Consider the following 26,844-nt stretch of genomic DNA (forward strand, 5'->3'; position numbering starts at 1 on the left):
TGTGAGAAAATTGTGAAATAAGGCTTGTTTACGCAATAAAGTCCACAGTTTTCATCCAATTATTTTCCAACTTAAACAGTGTCTTTATCTGAATGATGAGTCAAACCCTATTGAAAATGAGCAATATCGGAGTTAGAAGTCCAGAATTATCTCCCCTTGAATTTAAGAAAAAAATGAAAATTCAGTTTTTGTATGTGATAAAGTCCATAATTTCATCCAATTCTTGGCAAACTTGCACATTGTCTTTGTATCAATGAGGACTCAAAACCTTTTTATGCCCCCCTTCGAAGAAGAGGGGGTATATTGTTTTGCACATGTCGGTCCGTCCGTCCAGCAGATGGTTTGTCCGTCCGTCCACCAGATGGTTTCCAGATGATAACTCAAGAACGCTTAGGCCTAGGATCATGAAACTTCATAGGTACATTGATCATGACTGGCAGATGACCCCTATTGATTTTCAGGTCACTAGGTCAAGGTCACAGTGACTCGAAACAGTAAAATGGTTTCCGGATGATAACTCAAGAATGCTTACGCCTAGGATCATGAAACTTCAAAGGAACATTTATCATGACTGGCAGATGACCCCTATTGATTTTCAGGTCACTAGGTCAAAGGTCAAGGTCACAGTGACTCGAAACAGTTAAATGGTTTCTGTATGATAACTCAAGAATGCTTAAGCCTAGGATCATGAAACTTCATAGGTACATTGATCATGACTGGCAGATGACAGCTATTGATTTTCAGGTCAAAAGTCAAGGTCACAGTGACTCAAAACAGTAAAATGGTTTCCGGATGATTACTCAAGAATGCTTACGCCTAGGATCATGAAACTTCAAAGGAACATTGATCATGAATTGCAGATGACCCCTATTGATTTTCAGGTCACTAGGTCAAAGATCAAGGTCACAGTGACTCGAAACAGTAAAATGGTTTTCGTATGAAAAATCAATAATGCTTACGCCTAGGATCATGAAACTTCATAGGTACATTGATAATGACTGGCAGATGACCCCTATTGATTTTCAGGTCACTAGGTCAAAGGTCAAGGTCACAGTGACTCGAAACAGTAAAATGGTTTCCGAATGATAACTCAAGAATGCTTATGCCTAGGATCATGAAACTTCATAGGTACATTGATCATGACTGGCAGATGACTCCAATTAATTTTCAGGTCACTAGGTCAAAGGTCAAGGTCACAGTGACTCAAGACAGTAAAATGGTTTCCTGATGATAACTCAAGAATAATTAGGACTAGGATCATGAAACTTCATATGTAAATTGATCATGACTGGCAGATGACCCCTATTGATTTTCAGGTCACTAGGTCAAAGGTCAAGGTCACCGTGACAAAAAACATATTCACACAATGGCTTCCACTATAACTGACAGCCCATATGGGGGGCATGCATATTTTACAAACAGTCCTTGTTTAAAAAGAGCAATATTAAAGCAATAAGTCCAGAATGACTTCCCCTTGAATTTGAGAAAATTTTGAAATCCTCGCTTGTTTACGCAATTAATTCCACAGTTTTCACCCAATTATTTCCAAATTTGCACAGTATCTTTATATCAATGAGGACTTGAACGCTATTGAATATGAGCAGTGTCGGAGAAATAAGTACACAATAATCTCCCCTTAATTTGAGAAAATTCTCCTTGTTTACGCGATTAAGTACACAGTTTCCAACTTATTCTTTCCAAACTTGCACAGTGTTTATAGTAGTAGAGCGATTCAGGCCCTCATGGGCCTCTTGTTCATGTGAAGATTTGTGTATAAATTGTTAACAGTTCTTACTTATTCTGAAGTACTAGTCAGTTTTGATTGTTTGAAAATGTTTGTTAAGCTTAAAGGGGCCTTTTCACAGATTTTGGCATTTTTTTAACTTATTCATTAAATGCTTTATATTGATAAATGTAAACATTGGATCGTAAAAGCTCCAGTAAAAAATCAAGAATAAAATTAAAAAAAGGAAAAGAACATTGGCCGGAGCAGGTTTCGAACCAGTGACCCCTGGTGTCCTGCCAGAGTCCTGAAGTAAAAACGCTTTAGCCTACTGAGCTATTCCGCTGAGTACACATACTTGACGTATTTTATACCTTATATAAGCAATCTTCGTAGTTTCACAGAATTTAACGACAAAAACAGAACTCTCCAAATTATTCAATCGTTTCGCGTTGCAACGCTTTATAATTTTTAGGTTTTAAAATCGTCAAAAGATGCATATAATGGCTATATTAGACCATGGTAAATGTTCAGTATTACTGTTTCCTCACAAATATCATAACTAAAACGAAAATTTGCGAATCTGAAACAACTTTTTTCAATTTTGTCAATTTACCAAAGCGTGAAAAGATCCCTTTAATAATTGGCTTTGATGTATATTAATGCTGCTACAGTGATTGCAACATTATTTTGATCTATGAATTAAATTTAAGTGAATTGGTATTTAACCAGCCATTTTTCATTAAGGCTGTGTCACACTAGGCCACGTTCATGAAGACCGCACTGCGTCCTGAAAATGTCGTAAGACGTAGCGAGGTGGGGGAAAAAATTGTAAAAAATGCATTTCTCAAGTTTTTGCTATGCTCATACCACGTTTGCGCTAAGTTCTTACTGCGTCCAACACGTTTCCACTATGTTCTTATTGCGCGTGTATTCAGGCGGGTACCACGTCCAACACGTTCTTGCTATGCTTTAACTACGCTCGTACTAGGTTGCTTCTACGACCGCCAAGATAGCACTGCGTTCTTACCACGCGCCCATCACGTTCTCACCGCGTTCTATGTCTCTACAAAATTCAATGAAAGAGGAAAGTGGTGTTCTGGATTAGCGTGTGCGAATTGCACAGGCTGATCCGAGACGGCATTTTACATAGGTATCACTTTAACAGCTTTTCTCATAGAACGATCCAATTTTATTATACATTAACTGCAGTATGACCTATGAATCAACAGAGTTAAGATTTATAAATTTAGTCGTACATATTAATGCAAATTTAAATACATAATCAATTTACAAACCATAATTGAATTACCAATACAAAGTAAATTATACACATCAAATAATGTCAAATGCAATCATAAGTAAAACCAGGAACACATTTAGTTATTAGTCTTAGTAGGTTTAAAACGTTTATCCAACTCAATTGTTTCGATACCATATGTTCTTGTCATGGCACCGATCCTGCTGGACTGTTGAAGTACAACTTCAGATACTCCCGTTGCCTCTTTCTTGCTACAGTATCCTTGTTAGGTCTGTTGATTGCTCCAACTTCATGCATGTTTGAATTGGCTCTCCAGAGGCCTGGTACTACATTATGTTGATCATCCTCCGCGTCAAGTTGGGCATTCTGCGTAACGGGATACCGTTTTCTCATTAGATTATGAAGGCATATGCAAGCCTCGAATACAGTTCTCACTATGTCAGGTCCTTGCATCTTTGTGGTCAACACTATCTGCCATCTCTGTGCTAGTATACCAAAAGCGTTCTTTACAACACGTCTCCCTCTTGAAATTCTATAGTTGGTTATCAACTCTTGCTTTGAAAGTCCTCGGTGGGAGTATGGTTTCATCAGGTGGGTTCGTAGTCCAAACGTGTCATCACCCAAGATAAAATATGGCATGTCCTGATCATCATTATCCCCACGCTTTTTGAAAAAAAGGTGGGGATATTGTGGTTATCTCCGCCGTCCGTCCGTCTGTCTGTCTGTCTGTCTGTCCGTCCGTCCTGGCCACTATCTCCTCCTACACTAAAAGCACTAGAACCTTGAAACTTACACACATGGTAGCTATGAGCATATGTGCGACCCTGCACTATTTGGAATTTTGATCTGACCCCTGGGTCAAAAGTTATAGCGGTTGGGGTGGGGCCGCGTCAGAAATTATCACTCATTTTTTTAGGTTATTTTACATTTACTTCTTTATTTCTACACCGATTCACTTCAAATTGATACTGGACCTCTCTTATGACAATACAGTCAATCTCAACCATGCATGGCCCCATTCCCAACCCTGGGGCGCCCCGCCCACATAGGCCACACCCACCAAAAATTTCCATTTACTATAAATTTTTCATTTCTACACGGATTCACTTCAAATTGATACTGAACTTTTGTTATGACATTAGGGTCAATCTCAACTATGCATGGCCCCAATCCCAACCCTGGGGCGCCCGCCCACATAGGCCACACCCATCAAAAAATTCCATTTACTATAATTTTTTCATTTCTACACGGATTCACTTCAAATTGATACTGAACTTCTCTTATGACATTAGGGTCAATCTCAACTATGCATGGCCCCATAACCAACCCTGGGGCCCCGCCCACATAGACCACACCCACCCAAAATTGCCTTTACTATAATTTCTTCATTTCTACACCGATTCACTTTAAATTGATATTGAACTTCTCTTATGACAATACAGTCAATCTCAACTATGCATGGCCCCATTACCAACCCTGGGGCGCCCCGCCCACATAGACCACACCCACCCAAAATTGCCTTTTACTATAATTTCTTCATTTCTACACCGATTCACTTCAAATTGATACTGAACTTCTCTTATGACAATACGGTCAATCTCAACTATGCATGGCACAATTACCAACCCTGGGGCGCCCTGCCCACATATGTCACACCCACCCAAAATTGCCTTTTACTATAACTTCTTCATTTCTACACCAATTCACTTCTAATTGATGATGAACTTCTCTTATGACAATACGGTCAATCTCAGCTATGCATGGCCCCATTACCAACCCTGGGGCACGCCTAGGTCAAACATTCGGCGTGGGGATACGCATCGGCCTCTGCCGCGCCATTTCTAGTTGGGTATTGGGACTGGATCTGGGAATCCGATTGTTCCATTTTCCAAACACTCTTTCAATTCGGACTCGTATATCTGAGCGTCAGACATGGACCCGTATCCACCAATATCTGTCCACACAAACGTATAATCGCCGTCCACCAAAGCCAGAAGAACCACCGAAAAGAAGCCTTTGTAATTGAGAAACAATGATCCAGTGTTATTTGGGTATCTGATAGCCACATGTTTGCCATCAATTGCTCCGCAGGCGTGTGGTACATTCCACTTTGTCTGAAACTCTTCCGCAATAGTGCGCCATTCGACTTGTGATGTTTGGCATGATATGACTTCGTCCTTATATTTGTCAACGATTACCCGGCACACTTCAGGAATAAACAAAGATATTGTGTTCCTAGCAAATGTAAAGGCGTACTGCAAGGACGGGTACTTGTCGCCAGATGCCAAGCGTCGTAACGTAATCGCAAATTTCAGACCTGGATCTAGCGCTTTCCTTTTCTGGCTTCTGACATCTTGGACCAACTTGGTTGAGAAGCTAATTAAACATTTCAGGAGGCATTCTAAAAAAAAAGAAGAATGACTGCTGATCTTCCATTCTTAATTCAGCCATGAGTCGGTCATAATGGCCGAATTGCAGCCTTCCTCCTGCTGACAGCCAAGGCCGCACCCAGCAAGACCTGGGCTGCCTTCTATTTCTTCTCCACCTTCTCCTTATCACAAGCATGGAAGTGAAAGGGAAATGAATCCAGTTTTTATACTCGACCACCAGAACTTGACATGGTCGTGGCTAGAGCCTGCTGCAAACGTACATTAGACGTGATAAGCACTGGTAGAACGTACAAAGAACCTAATGCGGTCTTTTGAAACATATCTAAGGAACGTATCATTGTCGCAACACTAGCGTGGAAGGGTCGTAGTGAGAACCCGACGGACGTAGCAAGAACGTAGTGACAATCTACAGACGTGATGAGAGCGTCACACACTCGTCCACGTCTGCACAACGCGTGTATTGGGTCTATGAGGTTCTTACTAGTTTTAAGCTACGTCATTACTACGACCTTACCAAGTTCTTACCACATCCTGATTTGACCACGTCCTCGCCACGTATGTTTTGAACATGTTCAAAGTTCACCCACGTCCTTCACGTCCATGAAGACCGTACCACGGGCAAAGCCGTGTCTTCTGCGTCCTCGCTACGTTGTACAAGTTCGCGCTGCGTCCTGGCATATTTTTGAGGACGTAGTGGGAACGTGGCCTAGTGTGACGGGGTATTATAGCTTTATGTTAATTATTATACATGTATACTGGTAAGATTTGGGAACAAAACACAAGAGAATGCACTTCTAGTCAGGCTATAGTACAATATGTATATATTGCAAAATTACCGAAAACTTAAGTAGTATAGGTGTATGGATTTACATTAAAAGGTCTTACAAGTAAACGTTTGGTCAGGACATATGAAATGTTACGGCACTTGTCCGACTGGGGATAAAGGGATATAAATTTTAATGTTGAGCCCTGTCTCTTTACCTCACATGTAAACTCAAAAGTTTTTGCCATAATATGCCATCAACAGCTTGTTATGGACATAAGTAGACTTTTGTGACAAAAGTAAAATGTTGGGGGATCAATGCCCCATGGCAACATGTCTTGATTAATGAAGATTTATCTGTCAAAATATTCTAGATCAGTCATAGTGATCTTATTGAATAGGTAGACAAGTGCTAAAACTTCCCTGAATTATAAGTAAATTGATGATTATCAGAACTCAATACTTGAAGGGAGCTAGATTCGACAGAAAATTAAACTTGCTATAGTGTCCATTATCATTCACATGTTTTAATCAGTTGATTGTTTTTTAAAGGCTCATAAAAGGTGACGATCCGTAATAATTACCGATTTTTAAATACTTTTTGCATATTTTATTTATAAAGGGTTTCAAAAAACAATATATATATATATGCTATTGAACATTACCATAAACAAATAAGCAATACAACTTGGTTTGAGCTCAAAATACAGTGTCCTCCAAGCCAAATTTGTTCACAAACATTCAGTTTATTTACATCGCTGTTAATTGTTGTGTAGAAATACCGAATTCCCGAGATAGCGAAATCACGAGATACCGAATTCCCTGTAATAACCGAAATCCCCCGAAAACCCCGTTAATATTAAGTACGCACACCGAATCTTGGCATCGCTAAAGTGTTAATGTGCAAATAAATATTTTAATATTAATTAGTAAGCACTCTTGACAGCATACGTTGCTTCTTAGCGGGGATTTCGGTAATTCTTCACAATAACATAAACACGTGCCGGTACCGAAATCCCAGCTGTACAAACCTTCAAGTGTCAAAAAAAACATAATAGTGCTTTCTTATAGTAAAAATCAGTGATACAGACAAAAACGTAACAACAATCTTCCCTTTGGTAACTACTGTTGACTTATATAATGACTTATAGCGGGGATTTCGGTTATTCTACATTCGCCCACTGAGTACCGAAATCCCCAATATTTACGCCTTAAAAGGGTCAATATGTCATCGGTATGATTGGTTTTTGGCATCGCATAAATGTTAATGGACAAATAATGATATTAATATTAATTATTAAGCACTCTTGACAGCATACGTTGCCTCTTAGCGGGGATTTTGGTAATTCTACACAAAAACTTAAACGCGCGTCGGTACCGAAATCCCAGCTGTACAAACACTCAATTTCTCTCTATATATATCAAGAGGTAGTTTGCCAACATGAATATGTTGCCCAGCTCTTGCCACGTGGAGGTCACCTCTTGTATGAACCAAATTTTGAATTTCATAAAATAAATTTTAAAAAAAGGGACCAAATTGTCCCAAATATGGCCACCTCTTGTAGAACCAAATTTTGAATTTCATAAAATAAATTTTAAAAAATAGGCCGAAATTGTACCAAATGTTTAAACAAGAAATAAAAAAAAAAAATAGGCCAAAATAGTCCCAAACATATAAACAAGAAGTTAAAATTTGCAGCTGTTTGTAATGAAATAAAACTGCACAGCTTTATATAAGCTTGTCTGTCAATGAGTATGTTACCCTCAATTCCAAATCTGATAATGATAATAGAAAGTTATAATAGTTAAAGATAATCCAGGACATACACCGACATTTTGGTTGGAATGTGTATATAAATATATGCTACATAATAAGTGGTACATAATATATAAACATAGAATAAACAAATTGAAAAAATATGTACACAACTATGTTACATATACATATGCAAAGAAGGTAGTAAAGTTACATTATTCAAGATAATGATTATACATGTAATAACAAATGTGAACAATGATAAAAAACCAGGTATGATTACCATTAAAATTAATAAAGAAATATATAAGACGGGGCATGTAACTTGTGTTTCATTTATGTCATGATAGAAATATCAACAGAGTTTTATATTACATCACAACTGATTGAATGTGTTAATTATGTTATCTTTTTAGCGGGGTGTTAATTAACTCGCCTCCGATTGAAGGTGATAATCTGAATATCCGCAGCGCGCAATCTGATTACCCGCTGCGCACACGCGTCAATATGATATAAATGCTTTTGCTACATGTATCATACCTGGTTTTGTCAAGTGAATAAACATTCAAAACATAAATAATTATAATACTCATAGGAAAAAAATCAATAGATGAAACTTACACGTATACAAGTATATGAATGCTTTATCAACACATTAACATTTAAGCGATGCAAGAAAACAATCATACCGATGACATATTCACCTTTTTAGACGTAAATATGGGGGATTTCGGTACTCGACAGGCGTATTTTATATAAACAGGGATTTCAGTAATTATGGGGATTTCGGTATTTCTACACACCGGTAAACAGCGATGTAAATAAACTGATTGTTTGTAAACAAAATAGACTTGGAGGACACTGTATTTTGAGCTCAAAGCAAGTTGTATTGCTGATTTTTTATGGCAATGTCCAATAGCATATATATATTGTTTTTTGATAACCTTATAAATAAAATATGCAACAAATATTTAAAAATCGGTAATAATTACGGATCATCACCTTGTATGAGCCTTTAAGCAGTATGTTTACTTCAGTTACCTTGGAAACCCCCCACTAGGTGTCAGCTGTTGAAGGTTAGATTTGAGCCATGGTCTGGACAACCGGGCGAAATGCATGTGTGTAAAGTGTTGTAACAGTTGAGCCTGTGCAGTTTGCGCAGGCTCATCAGGGAGGACACTTACCACTTTTATGGAATTTTCAATTTTAATGAAGTCTCTAAGAAACAAAACAGTTAAGGCTGAAAGTGTTATCCCTGATTATCCTAGCTGTGCATACTGCATAGGCTAATCTGGGATGACACTTTAGGCTCATGCATTAAGCCTGGTTTTCCCAGGGGAAGGCTTATTTGTAATTTATTCATATACTTTTTGATGTTTCTTCAGGGAGCAAGCAGCTAGGGACACCAAGTTCTATAACATTCTGATCAAGATGCTCTGTGAGATAAAGAAGTAAGTAGCCATGTTTATCCATTCACATAATTTTGTCTGTCTCTTTCCCTGCGTTTAATTCATGTGTTTGTTTATACATGTTCATGTACATATTATACATTTGCAATTTTTTTACTTTGAATATTTATCTTGCATATTTCAGTGCCAAGTTTTTATGTGGGTTACATGTGCCCAAAAACTAGGTGATCATGTCATATCTTTAAAAAACCTTGTGACAACTTTAGTTAAAACCTATTTATTTTACCTTGATTGCATAGAAAGCGACTTATTTAAACACTCTCGAGTCTGTTTCTGGGGACTATAACCAGAGTGTCTATGGGGAAAATCTAAAGAACGCTCCCACAGTGGCAATCAAACCAATGACCTCCTGATCACTAGGCGGACAACTTTGGAAGCTACATGTTTGACTAAATGTTGATGAAACTTGGTCTTAATGTTTATCTCAACAATGTCTATGCCACATTTAAATACCAGTTACATGTGTCCAAAAACTAGGTTTCCAATTAAAATGTTTAAAAAACCTTTTTAACAGTCTAGAAGCATATTTATGACTTAACCCTTTTAGTGCTGGAACCAAATTTTGAAGGCCTTTGCAAACAGTTTGGATCCAGATGAGATGCCACAGAACGTGGCGTCTCATCAGGATCCAAACTGTTTGCTATTCTGATAGAACTCTTTGAAAAAATCGAAGAAAATGCTAATTTTAGAAATTCAGCAGAAGACATTTTAGCAGACGACAAATTTCCCAGCATGCAAAGGGTTAACCTTTGTGAAATTTGTTCAGAATGTTTATCCTGTCTATAAATATCTACCCATGTTTGCATCTGAATCTTGTTAAGCATGATTACCAATTTTGAAGCTACATTTATGAATCAATTATCATTAAACATGGTCAGAATGTAAATTTTGAAAATATCTAGGACATGAATGTATCTGGGTCATGTTGGGTCAAAAGACTAGGTCACATTTTTTAAAAAGGTTAATTAACACTATAGAAGCTAAATTTATTTCTCAATCTTCATGAAACATTGTCATGATGATCATCTTGACATTCTTACTGTCATGTTTAAATACGGGTCAGAAGGGGTAAAAAAATACCTTGAGGCGTGGGCTTGAATTCCATAAGACCCTCTTGTTGTAGAAAGGAACTGAACCAAAATGATAAAATAACATTTTTATATGTGCAAATTTATAATATGTATGGGTAAGGGTTTATAATTTTGATTCTTATTTCCAGGTTACCAAGCAATAAACAAAAGGAGACTTTGAAGAAAGTTCACAACTGGTATGTTGGGAACCGGCATACATTGGCAACTGGTCCGGTAGGTTGAAATATATTTTATGGGGACTCATCACTTAAGTTCCTTCAGGGCTGTTCATAAAGTATTTCACACTGTTTATGACTATTTTAACCATCCCTTCCCCCTGTCACAAATTGTCACAAATCGCGGCCCTCCCTCAAAAGTATGTCACATATTTGGAAAAAAAAAGAAATCTGCAAGTGGAGGTTTTGCCAAGGTGCCTTTACAAAAATGGCCAGCTTAAAATAAACATAACCATTTACCTAACCCCCTTAACCCTAGGATACTATGCCTAATCCTCCTGATAGTGACGTGTGTCTCTAAACGCTTTTACAATGACGGGAAATCAACTTTTATCGCGACCAGGCCCAGTTTTAGATACCCTGGCCAGCCTGAATGGATTTTAAGTACTAAGAACTGCTAATTGATATTAAATTAAAAATGGGTGGTGTAATTTTGATTTAATATATGATGACAAATGAAAGTGAGTATTTGTTAGATACGTAATACAACGTCTTGGTATTATATTTTAAAGAATGACATAATATATCTGTTTGTAAGTTCATTATAATAATTATTGAATTATATAAATATTACCCCTGAATCCTGCACATTTCTTAACAATTAATAGTATATGTAATGTATTTACGGCATGAAGAAATTAATATAAATAAATAAAATAGAAATGAAATTTAAACTTATAAATGCGTGACTTGGCCTGACCCCTCCCCCTGTCACAAACTGTCACACTTTCTTACACCCCCTCCCGCCTCTGGAGTTTGAAGTACTTAATGGACTTTTATAAAACAGTTTTTCCTTATGTGAACTATTCCTTATTCTGGAATATTTTTTTGGTATGTTAACTATTCTTTTTAATGAAAAAGTTTTCCTATTGAGAACTTTTATAAACTAGTCTATTAAATAAAATTGTATTTCCAGATTTATTATATGTGCTTAAAGTGTTGTCCTATAATAGGTTGTTCAATCTGCTCAAGCTAATCAGGGACAACATTTTCCACCTACAATGTGTTTTCATTAAGAAGAGACCTACTAAACGAAAATTGACTTAAAAGCAGAAAGCATCTTTGCTGATAAGCCTGTGCCAACTGAACAGGCTATTCTGGGACGACACTTTACGCTCATGAATAAGCCCAGTTTTCCCATAATAAGGCTCTTATAATTACAGAAATTTGGCAAAGAAAACCGCCAGTACGATGACGACACTGACACCAGGGGTGGGTTCATGCAGTCCAAAACACCCACAAACAAAACACCACGACGTATACATAGCAAGTCGGCCACTTCCTTTTCGAGCTATCGATCACGCAAATTAAATGTCTGGAATGCAGTATCCTGCAAAAATGATCAAGAAGACTGTGTTCATAACCCTGCATCAGGCGCTAAAGATAACTACTCTGACATACATGGAGGTGATGAAAGTGTGGTGCCCCCAAGTGAGCCAGCATCGAGTCGACTCTCTACAACGTTTGGTGGAAATGATTTCCTTACCGATCGTTTTATGATGGAGTTGCCATCCAGTAAGCTCAGCTGGAACCTTGAGTCTCCCCTCCGTAAATCTCCATTTGATATTCCACAATTTGTCACAGACTGGGACGGCGCAGACTTTGATGTAAGCAGGTTTACTTAGTATTGTACCACAAACAAGATTAGCAGTTTTGCCAATAATTTCTGAATTCTTGCGTTATTACTTCAGAGTGAAAAAATGTGCTAGCCCAGTTGAAAATATTTAACACTAGAAGGCTTGCAGGCTTGTGCTAATTTTGATCTCTGTAACCAGTGTTGTGATGGAATATAGTGAAATAATAAGGTTGTCACTCACTCGTATTCTCCACTCATGCAAAGCATACTCTGGTAATTAAAAAAAGAAATTTTTAATAGTTGTTTTACACAGAAAAAAGGTTAAGCATGTGATATTATTATCACCTGCCAAAAGTGGAGGGATATAGAATTGGAGTTGTCTGTTCGTCAGTCCTTCAGTCTTTCAGTCCCTCCATAAGGCTGTCTGTCAAAAACCATTTTAAGGCTTTATCTCAGAAACTAAATATGATATCAACATGAAACTTCATAGGTGTATAGATATCAATTAGGAAAAGTGCAATGAACAAGAACCATAACCCTTCACTTTCTTAAATAAGAGTTATTGCCCTTTTTTATTTGACATATTTGAAGGGATATATCTCAGATACCATACAAGACTTCAACATAAAACTTCATGGGTGTATTGTAGTCCGCAAAATTGACCAAATCGCCTGATTGCCAAAGCGATGAAATCTCAGCTCTGGCGAAAGAAAAATTGTCTATGGATTGCCTGCGTCGCGATGACATTATTCCACAAAAAAAAGTTCTCTAAGAAACCAACAAATAATAAATTTACGCATTTCAGAGGTAAATGTTTACAGCTTTTTCCCCATGGAGCGTTTCACCTTTGACATTGTTCTCTAGTTGCTTTTAATGGGCATGATTCTTGGTAATGGTATCAGCCAATCAGCATATCACTGTTCCCACATGAAGGTGTATACAATAATGCTAGTTGTCAAAGATCAATACTGACCTATCTCAACGACTGCAGCTCTGTAGATACAGCGTAAACGACTTGTTTTTATGCCCCCGAAGGAGGGCATATAGTGATCGGACCGTCCGTCCATCTGTCCTTCCGTCACACTTTGCATTTAGGTTTCGCATTTAGGTTTCGAAAAATGCTCATAACTTCTATGCCCCTTCACATAGCAACTTGATATTTGGCATGCATGTGTATCTCATGGAGTTGCACATTTTGAGTGGTGAAAGGTCAAGGTCATCCTTCAAGGTCAAAGGTAAAAAATCATGTATGAAAGTGGCGCAGTAGGGGGCATTGTGTTTCTGACAAAAACATCTCTTGTTTATTTTGAGAACAGTTTTCACATTATTTAAAGTTCACCAGGATTTTTACAACCAAACATAAAGATCTTAGTGTTCTCTGAGCTATGAAGATTTTTAAAAGTAAGTCCTTCTTACTTAGGCTCTCAAAGAACACTCAAACCTGCTCAATCGAATACGTAAAATATAAAAAACAGGGAAATACTTACACTCCACTTTTCACCAACATGTGTACAGTATCTCATTTGTTGAATGATCCACAGTCGTCGCTGGAGTCTATTGAACAGTTTGTAAATGAGAAGTGTCATGCTTAAGAACTATAACCCTTCACTTTCTTAAATAAGAATTATTGCCCTTGGTCATTGTTGTATGATGGAACTTTTCAGGGCTATATCTCAGATATGGTACAACATTTAAACATTAAACTTCTAGGTGTGCAGAAATCAATGGGAAGAAGTGTCATGAACAACAACCACAACCCAACACTTTCTTAACTAAGAGTAAATGCCCTTGGTTGGTTTTGTATGATGTAACTTGTCAAAGCTATATCACAGATACTTTACAAGATTTTAACACAAAACTTCACTGGTGTATAGATATCAATGAGGAGAATTGCAATACATAAAAAACAATTTCCCTACACTTTTATTTTAATTTTATTTACAATTATTTTTATGATAGCGTATATCAAGGAATTTGAACCCATCAATAAACAAACTTTGTTTGGTGTGAGATATCAATTCAACGACTTTGCTTGTTATACATTGTGTTAAACATAGTATGGTCCAGCAAATACATTGCAAGGGATTTGCACACATTCATTTAACAAACTTTATTTGACGGGAGATATCAATTCAATGACTTTGCTTGTTATACCCCTGTCACACCGGACTGGCGTCCTCACTGCATCCTTACGGTGACCCAGGTCACAGTGAGGACGCCATAGACGCCAGAGGGACGCAGTAAGGATGCAAGAGGACGCAGAACATTGCTTAGGACGTGAGCCCACGGCGACCAATTTGAACATGTTCAAAGTAGTCGCCGAAGTTCGGCGTTTTATGGCATTCTGTTAGTCTACTTCTGTAGAGACGCAGTAGTCGTAGTAGGGACGTGGTAGGGTCGCTGTAAGGTCGCCATGGACGTTGTGTGGTCGGCGCTCAAACCCACAGAAAATGATCATTGACTGCAAGGCAATCGTACGGTGACCTTATTGCAACATTAGTACGTCTTTTGTATGTCTATTGCGTCCTCAGAACAACTATGGTTGCAATAAGAACACAGTAAGAGCGCCAATGAAGCCGCTCAGACGCCGTATGGTCGGCTTTGGTCAGCGTAAGGACGCAGTACGAACGTGGTAAGGTCGCCAGGGACGTATTAAGGACGCCGTGAGGACGCGCAGAGCGCCATAAACCAGGACGCTGGTGTGACGGGAAGGCGAATAACAGCATTTTTACCAAAAAAGTCATTGGCGTCCTTACTATGACAATCAGAAATTTCCAGAAACACAGTCTTAGGTCGCCGTAAGGAGGCCAGTCCGGTGTGACGGGGTTATTATACATTGTGTTTAACATTGTGTGCTCCAGCAAATACATTGCAAAATAAAACTGATAAACAATTGCAAAGACTTGCTTTTAGTGAGAAATAATTAATATAAGACTGTTTTGTCATACAAATTGTTGACGGATTTTATTGAAACAAACGTTTATGGTATAAGCCTGTGTTTTTTAAAACTCCCTAGTCTTTAAATGTGATTGTGAGCAGTAAGTATTATCACCAGATGTTAAGTCTCAGTTGCCAAACAATAGCTTAAATACTTTAAGAACTTGCGCTGTCAGCATATGGCATAAGACCCATTTTCGCATGACGCAGCTCAATTTGTATTTTTTGTTTGCATTGTTACTTTATTGAAAAGAGGTCTGTTTTACAAAACGAATAGTGATTCATAGTGCGCATTTCCAGACCTGCTTAACAAACAACAACAGTTTTAACAGTATAAATGTGAGTTTGAGTCTGAATAAAATTAATGAATAAATAAAACCCTTATTTATTAATGGATTTTTAGTTTGAAAGCACTTAAGTTTTTATCAATACAGTTTTATCGGGCGTAAGCTACATTTTGTCAAAACAGCTCGGACTGAAAGGGAAGAGTGTGATCTTGAGCAAATATTTAGCAGAGAAAGTGTCTCTGTACAAATATTGAACCGAAATGTTCAAGATTTATTTCCAACATTTGTGTTTCAATATTAAATCTTGTGATCACCCTAGACTAGATTTGGTTATATATGACTATAATTAAAATGGTTTTAAAGTGAGATTTTATAACATGCTTTAAGGAGTATTAGCTCACCTGAGCACGAATTGTTCAAAGCGAGCTATTGTGGTCAACCTTTGTCTATTGTCAGGCGTCTGCTGCTGTCAACTGTTAGCTTGTTACCACTGTGGAGGCCATATTTTTTTATGCCCCCGGATCGAAAGATCGGGGGTATATTGTTTTTGGCCTGTCTGTCTGTCTGACTGTCTTTCTGTCTGTCATTGTGTCAGTCAGTCCTTGTATGTGTGTGTCCCAAAACATTAATCTTGGTTAAAGTTTTATAACTTTTGCAATATTGAAGATAGCAATTTCATATTTGGCATGCATGTGTATCTCATCGAGCTTCACATTTTGAGTGGGAAAAAGTCAAGGTCAAGGTCATCCTTTAAGGTTAAAGGTCAAATATCATTGTATTTTTAGTTCCTAAACCTTTAACCTTTGTTAAAGTTTGGTCATAACTTTTTTTAATAATGAACATAGCAACTTGATATTTGGCATGCTTGTGTATTTCATGGAGCTGCACGTTTTGAGTGGTGAAAGGTCAAGGTCATCCTTCAAGGTCAAAGGTCAAATTTATGGCTTCAAAGCCGCGCAATTGGGGGCATTGTGTTTCTGACAAACACATCTCTTGTTATACAATGTTAATAAAACTTTGTCAGAATGTTTTTCTTGACAATAGCAAGGCTGAGTTGGAAACAAAATTAGTCACTAATTGAAATGATACAAAAACCTTATTAACGCTCTAGTGGCCACTTTTATGCCTCAAACTTGATGAAACATGATCAGATTGTTTATCTTGAAAATATTTAGGTTGAGTTTGAATCTTGGTTCCAAACGTCCAAGAACAAGATCACCTGGTAAAATCTTTAAAAAAACATATTACCACTCTTGAGGCCACATGTATGACTTTGTCTTGATGAAACTTTATGTTTATCTTGACAATATGAAGGCAATTTTTGATTCTTGGTCAAGTGGATTCAAAAACTAGATCATTAGGTCAAGTCTTCAAAGATCATGTGTCCATGAATCCAGGTGAGCAGAAGCGCTGAAGGCACTGAATTTGTTCGCTGTTGTATAATCTTAGACGCAACTCAGTTTTCAAAATTATGTTATAGCTTTTTATATCGCAAGTTTGAAATGACCACAACCCATTCAAATTTATAAAGAGTGTGTCTTAAAGCACTGGTCGAGATGTGTTTGTTTTTTTCAAATCTTTGATACAGCTTAATAAGTGTGCACAGGCTAATCTTATTTGACATGCATTAAGCCCCGTTTTCCCTGAAAGCAGCCAATATGTACAGATTTCAATAGACTGGCCAACGTTGTCTTACAAGCTGTTAATTACTTTTGAATACATACACACTATGTAGTGTACCAGTGAGAACTATAAACAGGCAGATGCGGTGGTTAGAGCACAAGCTCCTAGCATTCGTCGTCTGCTTAATTTTACTGCAGTTATCCACACAGGCAGTCACAGGATACAGTTCCTAGCGTACTTAACGCAAAATTGCCTCTACATTATTTGTGAGCTAATGCTCACAAAAAACTTGTTCCTGTTGCATATTTAGTCATCACTTTATAAATGTTAATTAAGCCCATTTAGGTTTATTTAATATCAAATGGATGTTATACTGTACAGTTTAGATGCCTGCTAAACTTTGTGTTTAATACGACCTGCATTGACCTTGTCAAATACAGTTCAAGTAATGACAGTTAACTGTATTTGGCATCAAATTCAACTGAATTAATTGGAGGCATGTAAACATAATCAGTTTGTATTTAAGTATATCATAAATATAAATTCCAATCATGTGGAAAATCTGAAAGTGTTTGTTTTTCTCTTAATATTTAATGAAATTATTAAGTCCATAACTATGCTTTAAACATGTTATGCATAGGAAAATGTTTGTTTTATGACTATGGGAATGCATGAATGTATTTAAGTACAAGCGTTTGATGAAATGGTCTTAATACTAAAGCTACAATTCAATCATCAATATTTGAATAATGATAAGTAACTGGTTTATTTAAGTAGACCCACTGCAGTGACAAATTAAATTTGAACATTTCAGTGTGTTTAAACCCCAACAATGCTTGAAGCATATATCTGATAATGTGATCAGTAGTGCTTTGAATACAAATGTAATGTTAGATTTAAAAACTAAAGGATCAGTTGTCATTCAAGTACATGACAATAAAAAGTAAATTGAAATGTGTATTGATTTTCGCATTCAAATGTGAACTTTCTCCACAAAACAACCATGGAATTCTTTTATATCATCTGTTTGCTTAGGCAAATGAATGTGAAAATGTATGTTTGATGCTGGATGTATTTGTGTACCATAAGAAGTTGCCAGTGATCGGTTTGGGGAGAAAATTAAATGTTTCATATGTTATACAATTGAGATTGTAATGTCCGTAAAAAGTTCCTTCACTTAATTGGATTAAAACAATATACTCTGTAAGTCAAGTTTACTGTTATTAATGTTTTAGTTTATTTAATCATACTTCAACTTGGCTTTTATCTCATTTATGTAATGTAGAAGTAAGATAAAATAGTTTAATAAATAAGAAGATAAAGTGCATTTCATTAATCAATACATGGTCATTGTGTAAAACCATAATTTAATAGAAAAGAATGGAGTATTACTTAGTTCCTTTTTGTTATTTAAAGGCTGCATAACAAATGTAACTTATTGATAATGTAACTTCTATAAGTGCATAGTGGAGAAAATGACAGCTTATTTAAATAATGGTTGGCTTGTATCAATCTATAGACATTGAAACAAAACCAAAAAATATTGCTTGAACACATGAAATCGAGACCAAAAGAAATATTTATACATTGGTATATTTAACAAAAGAAATACATAAAACAAGTCTATACAATCTATTTTCTTGGAAACAGAGATAAAACATTTATTTTATGAATACAAAACTAAAATCAATAAACCCTTTACCACTTACATGTAGATATGTATTTGGACTTATTTGTAGTCCCTTAGAAAGTTGCATTTAATTAAAGACCTTTCTTACTTGATTCAAGTTTTAAAGGCTTTATTTCCAACCATTAGATACTGATGAGCAGCAAACAGCTTAAAACCTGAACAGTTACTCGCAGGCTGTTCTGGTTTAATGTTGTTTACACATAGCCTTTCTCACTTTGCTTCTTATGGGGGAAAGGGTTAAGAGTTTAAAAAATAGTACCAAAACATCTTCAACATAGGGTTTTTATAAAATTTGAAATAAATTTCTTTTGCAGATACAAACACTCATTCATGCTCAAATGACATGTACACAGTAGGGAAATCCCCATAAGACGTGATATAAAAAGAAATGTATTTGTATCCGCTCACTCGATCAACCCTATGTTTTCGTGTTTCGCCCTAAACATGTTTTGGTTTTCCAGGTTAAGGTTTTAATCTCTTTTGCTAAATTTGCAGTGACAATAACTAATTTTGTGATTATATAATCTACATTTAATAAATTTCTCTAAATTGACTTGAAATAAACTAAAATTAACTAAATAAAGTTTGGCCAACCTACTTACTCTAGTGTTTTTTTGAGAATATAAGTGGAAACAATAGACTTTTTCTTGGCCTTAGCCTGTGCAGAATCCTTCATATGACACACAGACACAATTTGTGTTGACGCATCAATAAGGAGTAATTGTGTTGTCATATCAACGTAAACATGCTCGTTATGCTTTTCATCGAGGTTAAAAAAAATTGTTTGGGACCATTTAGTGATATTTAATTTATGCTATTCAAATTCCTTGTTCACGATAATGTGTTGGTTTTAGATTGTAAAAAGAAAAAATGTTGACATCCTATGAGCCTTTAATGTCTGGGAAAAACGTTATGAATGCATGTGTGTAAAGGGTAGTGCCATAATAGCCTGTGAAGTCTGCGCTGGCTAATCAGGGATGCACTTTCTGCCTAGACGGTTCTTTTGTAAGAAGAAACTTCCTTTAACAACTGCACAGGCTTATCTGGGTGGGGGCACTTCAACTGCACTGGCTTATCTGGGTGGGGCACTTCAACTGCACTGGCTTATCTGGGGGGGGGGCACTTCAACTGCACTGGCTTATCTGGGGGTGGGGGCACTTCAACTGCACAGGCTTATCTGGGGTGGGGGCACTTCAACTGCACAAGCTTATCTGGGTGGGGGCACTTCAACTGCACAGGCTTATCTGGGTGGGGGTACTTCAACTGCACAGGCTTATCTGGGTGGGGGCACTTCAACTGCACAGGCTTATTTGGGTGGGGGCACTTCAACTGCACAGGCTTATCTGGGGTGGGGGCACTTCAACTTCACATGCTTATCTGGGTGGGGGCACTTCAACTGCACAGGCTTATCGGGGGGGGCACTTCAACTGCACAGGCTTATCTGGGGGGGGCACTTCAACTGCACAGGCTTATCTGGGTGGGGGCACTTCAACTGCACAGGCTTATCTGGGGGGGGGCACTTCAACTGCACAGGCTTATCTGGGGGTGGGGGCACTTCAACTGCACAGGCTTATCTGGGGTGGGGGCACTTCAACTGCACAAGCTTATCTGGGTGGGGGCACTTCAACTGTACAGGCTTATCTGGGTGGGGGCACTTCAACTGCACAGGCTTATCTGGGTGGGGGCACTTCAACTACACAGGCTTATCTGGGGGGGCACTTCAACTGCACAGGCTTATCTGGGGGTGGGGGCACTTCAACTGCACATGCTTATCTGGGTGGGGGCACTTTAACTGCACAGGCTTATCTGGGGGTGGGGGCACTTCAACTGCACAGGCTTATCTGGGTGGGGGCACTTCAACTGCACAGGCTTATCGGGGGGGGGGGGCACTTCAACTGCACAGGCTTATCTGGGGGGAGGCACTTCAACTGCACAGGCTTATCTGGGTGGGCCACTTCAACTGCACAGGCTTATCTGGGGGTGGGGGCACTTTAACTGCACAGGCTTATCTGGGTTGGGGCACTTCAACTGCACAGGCTTATCTGGGTGGGGGCACTTCAACTGCACAGGCTTATCTGGGTGGGGGCACTTCAACTGCACAGGCTTATCTGGGGGGAGGCACTTCAACTGCACAGGCTTATCTGGGTGGGGGCACTTCAACTGCACAGGCTTATCTGGGTGGGGGCACTTCAACTGCACAGGCTTATCTGGGGGGAGGCACTTCAACTGCACAGGCTTATCTGGGGGGAGGCACTTCAACTGCACAGGCTTATCTGGATGGGGGCACTTTAACTGCACAGGCTTATCTGGGTGGGGGCACTTCAACTGCACAGGCTTATCTGGGGGTGGGGGCACTTCAACTGCACAGGCTTATCTGGGGGGGGGGGCACTTACATGTATTAAATCATTTGTTTTAAAGTGTGACTCATATAAACTTACTTGCTTCAATTTATATATTTGGTAGCTGTTACTACAAAAAGCTGAGTTATTAATTCTAAAAAATCTGTTTTTATTTTTTTGCTATAATACAAAATGCCTGAATTTTTCTAAAGCTTTATATCTGTTAAAGGTAGTATTTAAATTTATAAACTAACAATTAACAAACAGCTTTGGGCGTCCCTTCCTGTCTTATCACTTAACCTCATTAAGTCTGTTCAACAATTATGGTAAATTCTTTAATATGAAACTTGACACCGTTTTATTTATAAGTACAGTAATAGTTCCTTTTGTTCTCAGGCACATTCAATGCAGACTTTGTTTACTGAAATAGCAGATCATTAGCGTTTATAGTCTTATGCCTTCACACCTGACTCATTTTATGCACTTACCTATCTGTTTTGGCGTTGTTTTTTTTTCATTTTCAAGGTAGAATGTCTCATGCAGCAGGTTATAAGAAATATCGCTGTTAATCAACTGTGGTTTTAAATTGATATGATATTTCTTCACATATAGAAAGAAGAACAGATACTAATACTATTGGCACTGTTCATAGAAAGGACATCAATCAAGTGTGACAAGAGTTGCTACATTTATACATGCACATTCAGTGATTTAAACTTATTAAAAACTTTTAAAAATAGTTTTTATGCCCCCCAAGGTGGGCATATAGTGATCGCAATATCCGTCTGTCCGTCTGTTCGTCAACTTTGCGTTTAGGTTTCGAAAAATGCTCATAACTTCTATGTACCTTCAGATGTTACATTCATATTTGGTATGCATGTGTATATGGACAAGGCCTTTCCATACGCACACAAATTTTGACCCCTTTGACCTTGACCTTGAACTTAGGGTTCCGGGTTTAGGTTTCGAAAATTGCGTTTAGGTTTCGAAAAATGCTCATATTTTCTATCAAAGCATTTATCGGGGGCATATGTCATCCTATTGAGACAGCTCTTGTTCAGAAATATTTTTAAAACATTAGTCTTCACCAAACATTATTAAAACCATTGCAGAAGAACCCACTCTTCATCGTCTCTGTGTGTACAGAAATTAAATCACATGTGGTGTTAGAATACATGATAATATATGGGTCATATTAGTAAATGTGTTATATTTTCATGTTAATACATATACAATATTGCTGAAAGGCTAAATTGACTGATGCTCTTTATTTTGTTTTTGTAAAAAACAAAACTACAACAAAGACAAATATGAAGCGATCATTATGAGTTTGTGAATCTATATTAGCATAATTTTCAAAAAACAAAAAAGATCATGGTATTTCTACATATCATTGCTTCTAAAAGTCCCAGTAATTAAAACATTATTTAAGGGAAAAATGAAAATTGATGAGAGGTAAAATATCTTTTTCAAAACTCATTTGATGACACATATCAAGCAAGTCACCAAATGGTGCCAAACCTAAGTCCCAAATTATCAAATTGTACAATTATGTCATTGCAGAATGTACGCGAGAGTTCCCTAAGTCAGGGTACTCTTGACGACCCATTTCAAGCTGATCACCAGTCCGCGCCAAACTCAAGTCCGCAGTCTGCGCGTAGCGGGGGCTCTGGAGACAGTTCTGGGCCCGACGTGGGCTCAGTTGACATGATGGACTTCCAGAGCGATGCTCGGAGGCGACTGTCGCGCGGGCTAACGTCCAGCGGTGGCCCGGGACTCGAGTTCTCGGATAATCAGGTATCAGTTGCACATCTGTTCATTATGCTGTTAAACCTTTACTGCTCAGAAACACACTTTGATGCGTTTATAGTCCCTTAAAAATATAATTTAATTTAAGACCTTTCTTACTAGATTAAAGTTTTAAAGGCTTCAATTACAATCATTATGTACTAATGAACAGCAAACTCCATAAAACCTGAACAGACTGCATGTTACTCGCATCAATGCATAATACAGTTATTTTTTCACATTTAATAATTGTTTAAAGCAGGTATATACGATCTTGTCAAATATTTATTAATTAATATAAAATGTGTAAAAACTTATTATACATATATTTCAATCTAAACTAAAATACAAGTTAAGAAGAACATGTGTCGAAAAATGCTATATACTGTGAAACCATTATTATTCGTCCGACATTAATTTTCGCCTTTTTCGTCCTTCGACCGATGAACGAATTCAAGATCCTAACGAACAATCATTTCCCATATTTGAAACAAATAAGACTGAATTACCATAGGCATGAGGCATTTAAATCCAGCGTAATCCACGCATATACACAGGGCTTGAAATTAACACTCGCACACTCGCAAAATGCGAGAAAAAAAGATTGCAAGGTAAGTTGTAAGCCACTAGTATTTTTTGCAAATAAAGAAATAGTGTAAAAAAAAACGAGTTATATTGCTTAATGCGTTCAACGGCGAGAACGCTAAACCGTAGGTCAATTTTTTGAACGTCCGAATACCCACATGCGGAAGCGCGCACCTTGTTTGTTGACTGGTATACTTATAATACAGATACACAGATGGTATTGATACAAAGAACATGAAACAGTCGACTATTCACACTCAAGTTAAATCCGGTTTTGACACAAAGGGGTGTTCATTATACAGTGTACTGACAACTGACATTTCCTGTAAAACGCGAATGCAATAAGGCTGTATCGAATGCGTCGACTTCGTTTAGGTATAATAGTGTTGATTAGCGCTAATTGTTAACAACTTTATTACCCATTGTGTGTATTGTGTTTTTCAGGGGTGTTGCAGATTATACAGCCTACACGCGGCGAATCCGGATTAAAGACAATACTATTAAACGCAATTAAAATCTGACGATGTGTGATCAACACCTGACTGAAATATATTCTTTGCTTTGTTACAAATTAATAAAGAATATTTTGATTTGTGTTTGGTTGTTTGGTTTTAACTGCATCTACTATTTTTGTACATATACATAAAAACCCGTACCTTTGTGGCTTACGCTTAATATAACCCATAATGTTCGCACCTTCTCTAATTGGCGCCGATAAAGGTAAGATTGTTATCAGTTTGACCGTGATAGTAATGGAAAAAGACTAATTGGCAATTGGCTTCGTTGATTAAAACACTCGTTAACGATTATTCAGTCCCACTTATCCGCTAATCATAACAAAGAAAGTGTCAATGACATGAAATAATAAGTGACAGTTACTATCACCTAAAATAACAGACTTGTTAATTGGCATATGCCAAACAAGGCCCACCTCCTGCAAGTGACTACCAAGTGTCACCTCTCTTTCCCCAGCACGATTTTTTCGCAACCGCGTATTACATGTATTACAAACAAATCGGACGTTGTTTTTTTTCAAAACCAGAAATGGACGAATTTAAGTGCTGACGAAATTGTCATTTTTATGAAAAGGGCGAAATTTTGTGCCGACGAAAATAAATGGTTTCACAGTAAGCCAGATATTTAATTCTGAAATCGAAAAAGGCTGTACAGCCGAATTCGCCAGCATATATATCATGCATGTACGATGTGAATCTAAATTTAGTTTAACAGTTCATTTGAAATTCCTGCAGCGGTATCGATTCATATGACACACAAACACCTTTTAAGAGAAGAATGCATCGGTCATTGTAGGAAAATATGTACGAATTATCTTCATCACAATCGGCTCGGGGCGCTAATTTGTATTTGCTGCATTTTAAGAAATTCGTCTTAAATGTATCATTTTTCTTGCATATTGTGTGCTATTATAACATATTTGTATCAATATATTACAATTCAACACATATAAAAATCGTATATACCCGCTTTAATTTTACCCCAGCAGGGAAGTCTTGCATAAGGTACAATGATAGCCTGTCAGGTTTTTTTTTTGTTCCTAGGTTTTTCAGCATAAAGTCACAATTCTCAACTCTTAATTTGAAACTGCACATATGTGATCATCATGAAGTCAAGACGTGCAAAACATTTTTTCCATCCCTAATCATTCTTGAATTCTTGAGTTATGTGCCCTTGAACACAGTTTGTCACATTTATGACAGCTCTAAGCTTTATTCACAAGCTTATCAGTAGAACACCATAATAATTAACCAATAGATATACATTAACACTTTGCATGCTGGGAAATATGTCGTCTGCTAAAATGTCTTCTGCTGATTTTCTAAAATTAGCATTTTCTTCGATTTTTCTCAAAGAATACTATCAGAATAGCAAACAGTTTGGATCCTGATGAGACGCCACGTTCTGTGGCGTCTCATCTGGATCCAAACTGTTTGCAAAGGCCTTTAAAATCCGGTTCCAGCGCTAAAAGGGTTAATAAATACATGCCTATAAGTTGTTTACCCAAGGGTAAGCAGCTTATCAATTGTATTTTGGATGAGTTTGCTTTTCTTTACCACTTCAAATATGAACACCTGATTGGTCAACTTGGTAATTGATTTTATTGGTAAATTTATGACAGTCAACGGAGACGTTTGGTCTACAGAAGCGCATGGTTCACTCGATAGCGAGTCTGGTGAATCCGCACGCCAAGTTGGCTGAGAACGAGGCCATCAGACAGGAACGTGAATACATACGTGAACAGACCAGCGCCATGAGCCTGCGTGGGCAGATCAGCCGTGCCCAGTCCTCCATGTGTAAGTGGTTCGCCAGTTTGAGACAAAAAAAACAAGCATAAATATTGGAAGTGCTAAAAAGTTTGATACACGTTGAATTTTCAACATACAACCAGTATTTATTTGAACTAGTAAATAAGTGTCTATATTCCTTACATTTAACACAAAATATAGTTTAATGTCTAAATACATTTTACACAATTCTTTTTCATCAATGCAAAAAATAAAATGGATACCAAAAGTCTGAAACAATAAGGCTGAATTGTTTGACCAATATGCAAGTCTGAATGTAAGCTCTGTAAAACTGCACAGAAAAACTGAAGAAAACATTCTTGCAAAGAAACTTTATTGTTATGAGCTTTTATTAAAAGCCACACTCTGGTTTTTAACCAGGTTTTCCGAAGGAAAAAACTGGTTATTAGATTGGCGAATGCGGGCGGGCTGTCTGGCTGGCGGGCTGGCGGAATAAGCTTGTCCGGGCCATAACTATGTCGTTCATTGTCAGATTTTAAAATCATTTGGCACATTTGTTCACCATCATTGGACGGTGTGTCGCGCGAAATAATTACGTCGATATCTCCAAGGTCAAGGTCACACTTTGAGTTCAAAGGTCAAAAATGGCCATAAATGAGCTTGTCCGAGCCATAACTATGTCGTTCATCGTCAGATTTTAAAATCATTTGGCACATTTGTTCACCATCATTGGACGGTGTGTCGCGAAAATAATTACGTCGATATCTCCAAGGTCAAGGTCACACTTTGAGTTCAAAGGTCAAAAATGGCCATAAATGAGCTTGTCCTGGCCATAACTATGTCATTCATTGTGAGATTTTAAAATCATTTGGCACATTTGTTCACCATCATGGGACGGTGTGTCCCACGAAAGAATCACGTCAATATCTCCAATGTCAAGGTCGCCACGACTAAAAATAGATTAAAAAAAAAAAAAAAACTTACAAAGGGGGTTAATTTTTTTTTGTCATTTCAAAAGTTCAGTTTGAGTTTTCTCCCTTTATCAGATTTTTTTTTCACAACGAAAACCTGGTTTTGTGACAATTT

At 37.6% G+C, this 26,844-nt stretch overlaps 1 protein-coding gene and 1 long non-coding RNA gene across 8 annotated transcripts in view; both read left to right on the plus strand.

The window, feature by feature from the left end:
- The window catches only part of LOC127879720 (uncharacterized), a 101,292-nt gene that overhangs the window by 6,658 nt on the left and 67,790 nt on the right, over window positions 1–26,844 (plus strand). For 6 of the 7 annotated variants that reach the window (XM_052426722.1, XM_052426721.1, XM_052426723.1 and 3 more), the window contains exons 4-8: window positions 9,279–9,344; window positions 10,582–10,666; window positions 11,832–12,275; window positions 22,685–22,918; window positions 25,632–25,806. In XM_052426722.1, the coding sequence (XP_052282682.1) occupies window positions 9,279–9,344; window positions 10,582–10,666; window positions 11,832–12,275; window positions 22,685–22,918; window positions 25,632–25,806 (1,004 nt within the window). Of the gene's footprint in view, window positions 1–9,278; window positions 9,345–10,581; window positions 10,667–11,831; window positions 12,276–17,952; window positions 18,295–22,684; window positions 22,919–25,631; window positions 25,807–26,844 lie in introns of those variants that run through there. The other variant, XM_052426727.1, reaches the window with a different exon arrangement.
- Window positions 26,078–26,745, plus strand: LOC127879726 (uncharacterized). Its single transcript, XR_008049225.1, has 2 exons — window positions 26,078–26,369; window positions 26,531–26,745. It is a non-coding gene; the product is annotated as an uncharacterized LOC127879726 (long non-coding RNA).

The sequence above is a fragment of the Dreissena polymorpha genome, chromosome 4 (assembly GCF_020536995.1).
Source record: "Dreissena polymorpha isolate Duluth1 chromosome 4, UMN_Dpol_1.0, whole genome shotgun sequence".
Taxonomy (NCBI): domain Eukaryota; kingdom Metazoa; phylum Mollusca; class Bivalvia; order Myida; family Dreissenidae; genus Dreissena; species Dreissena polymorpha.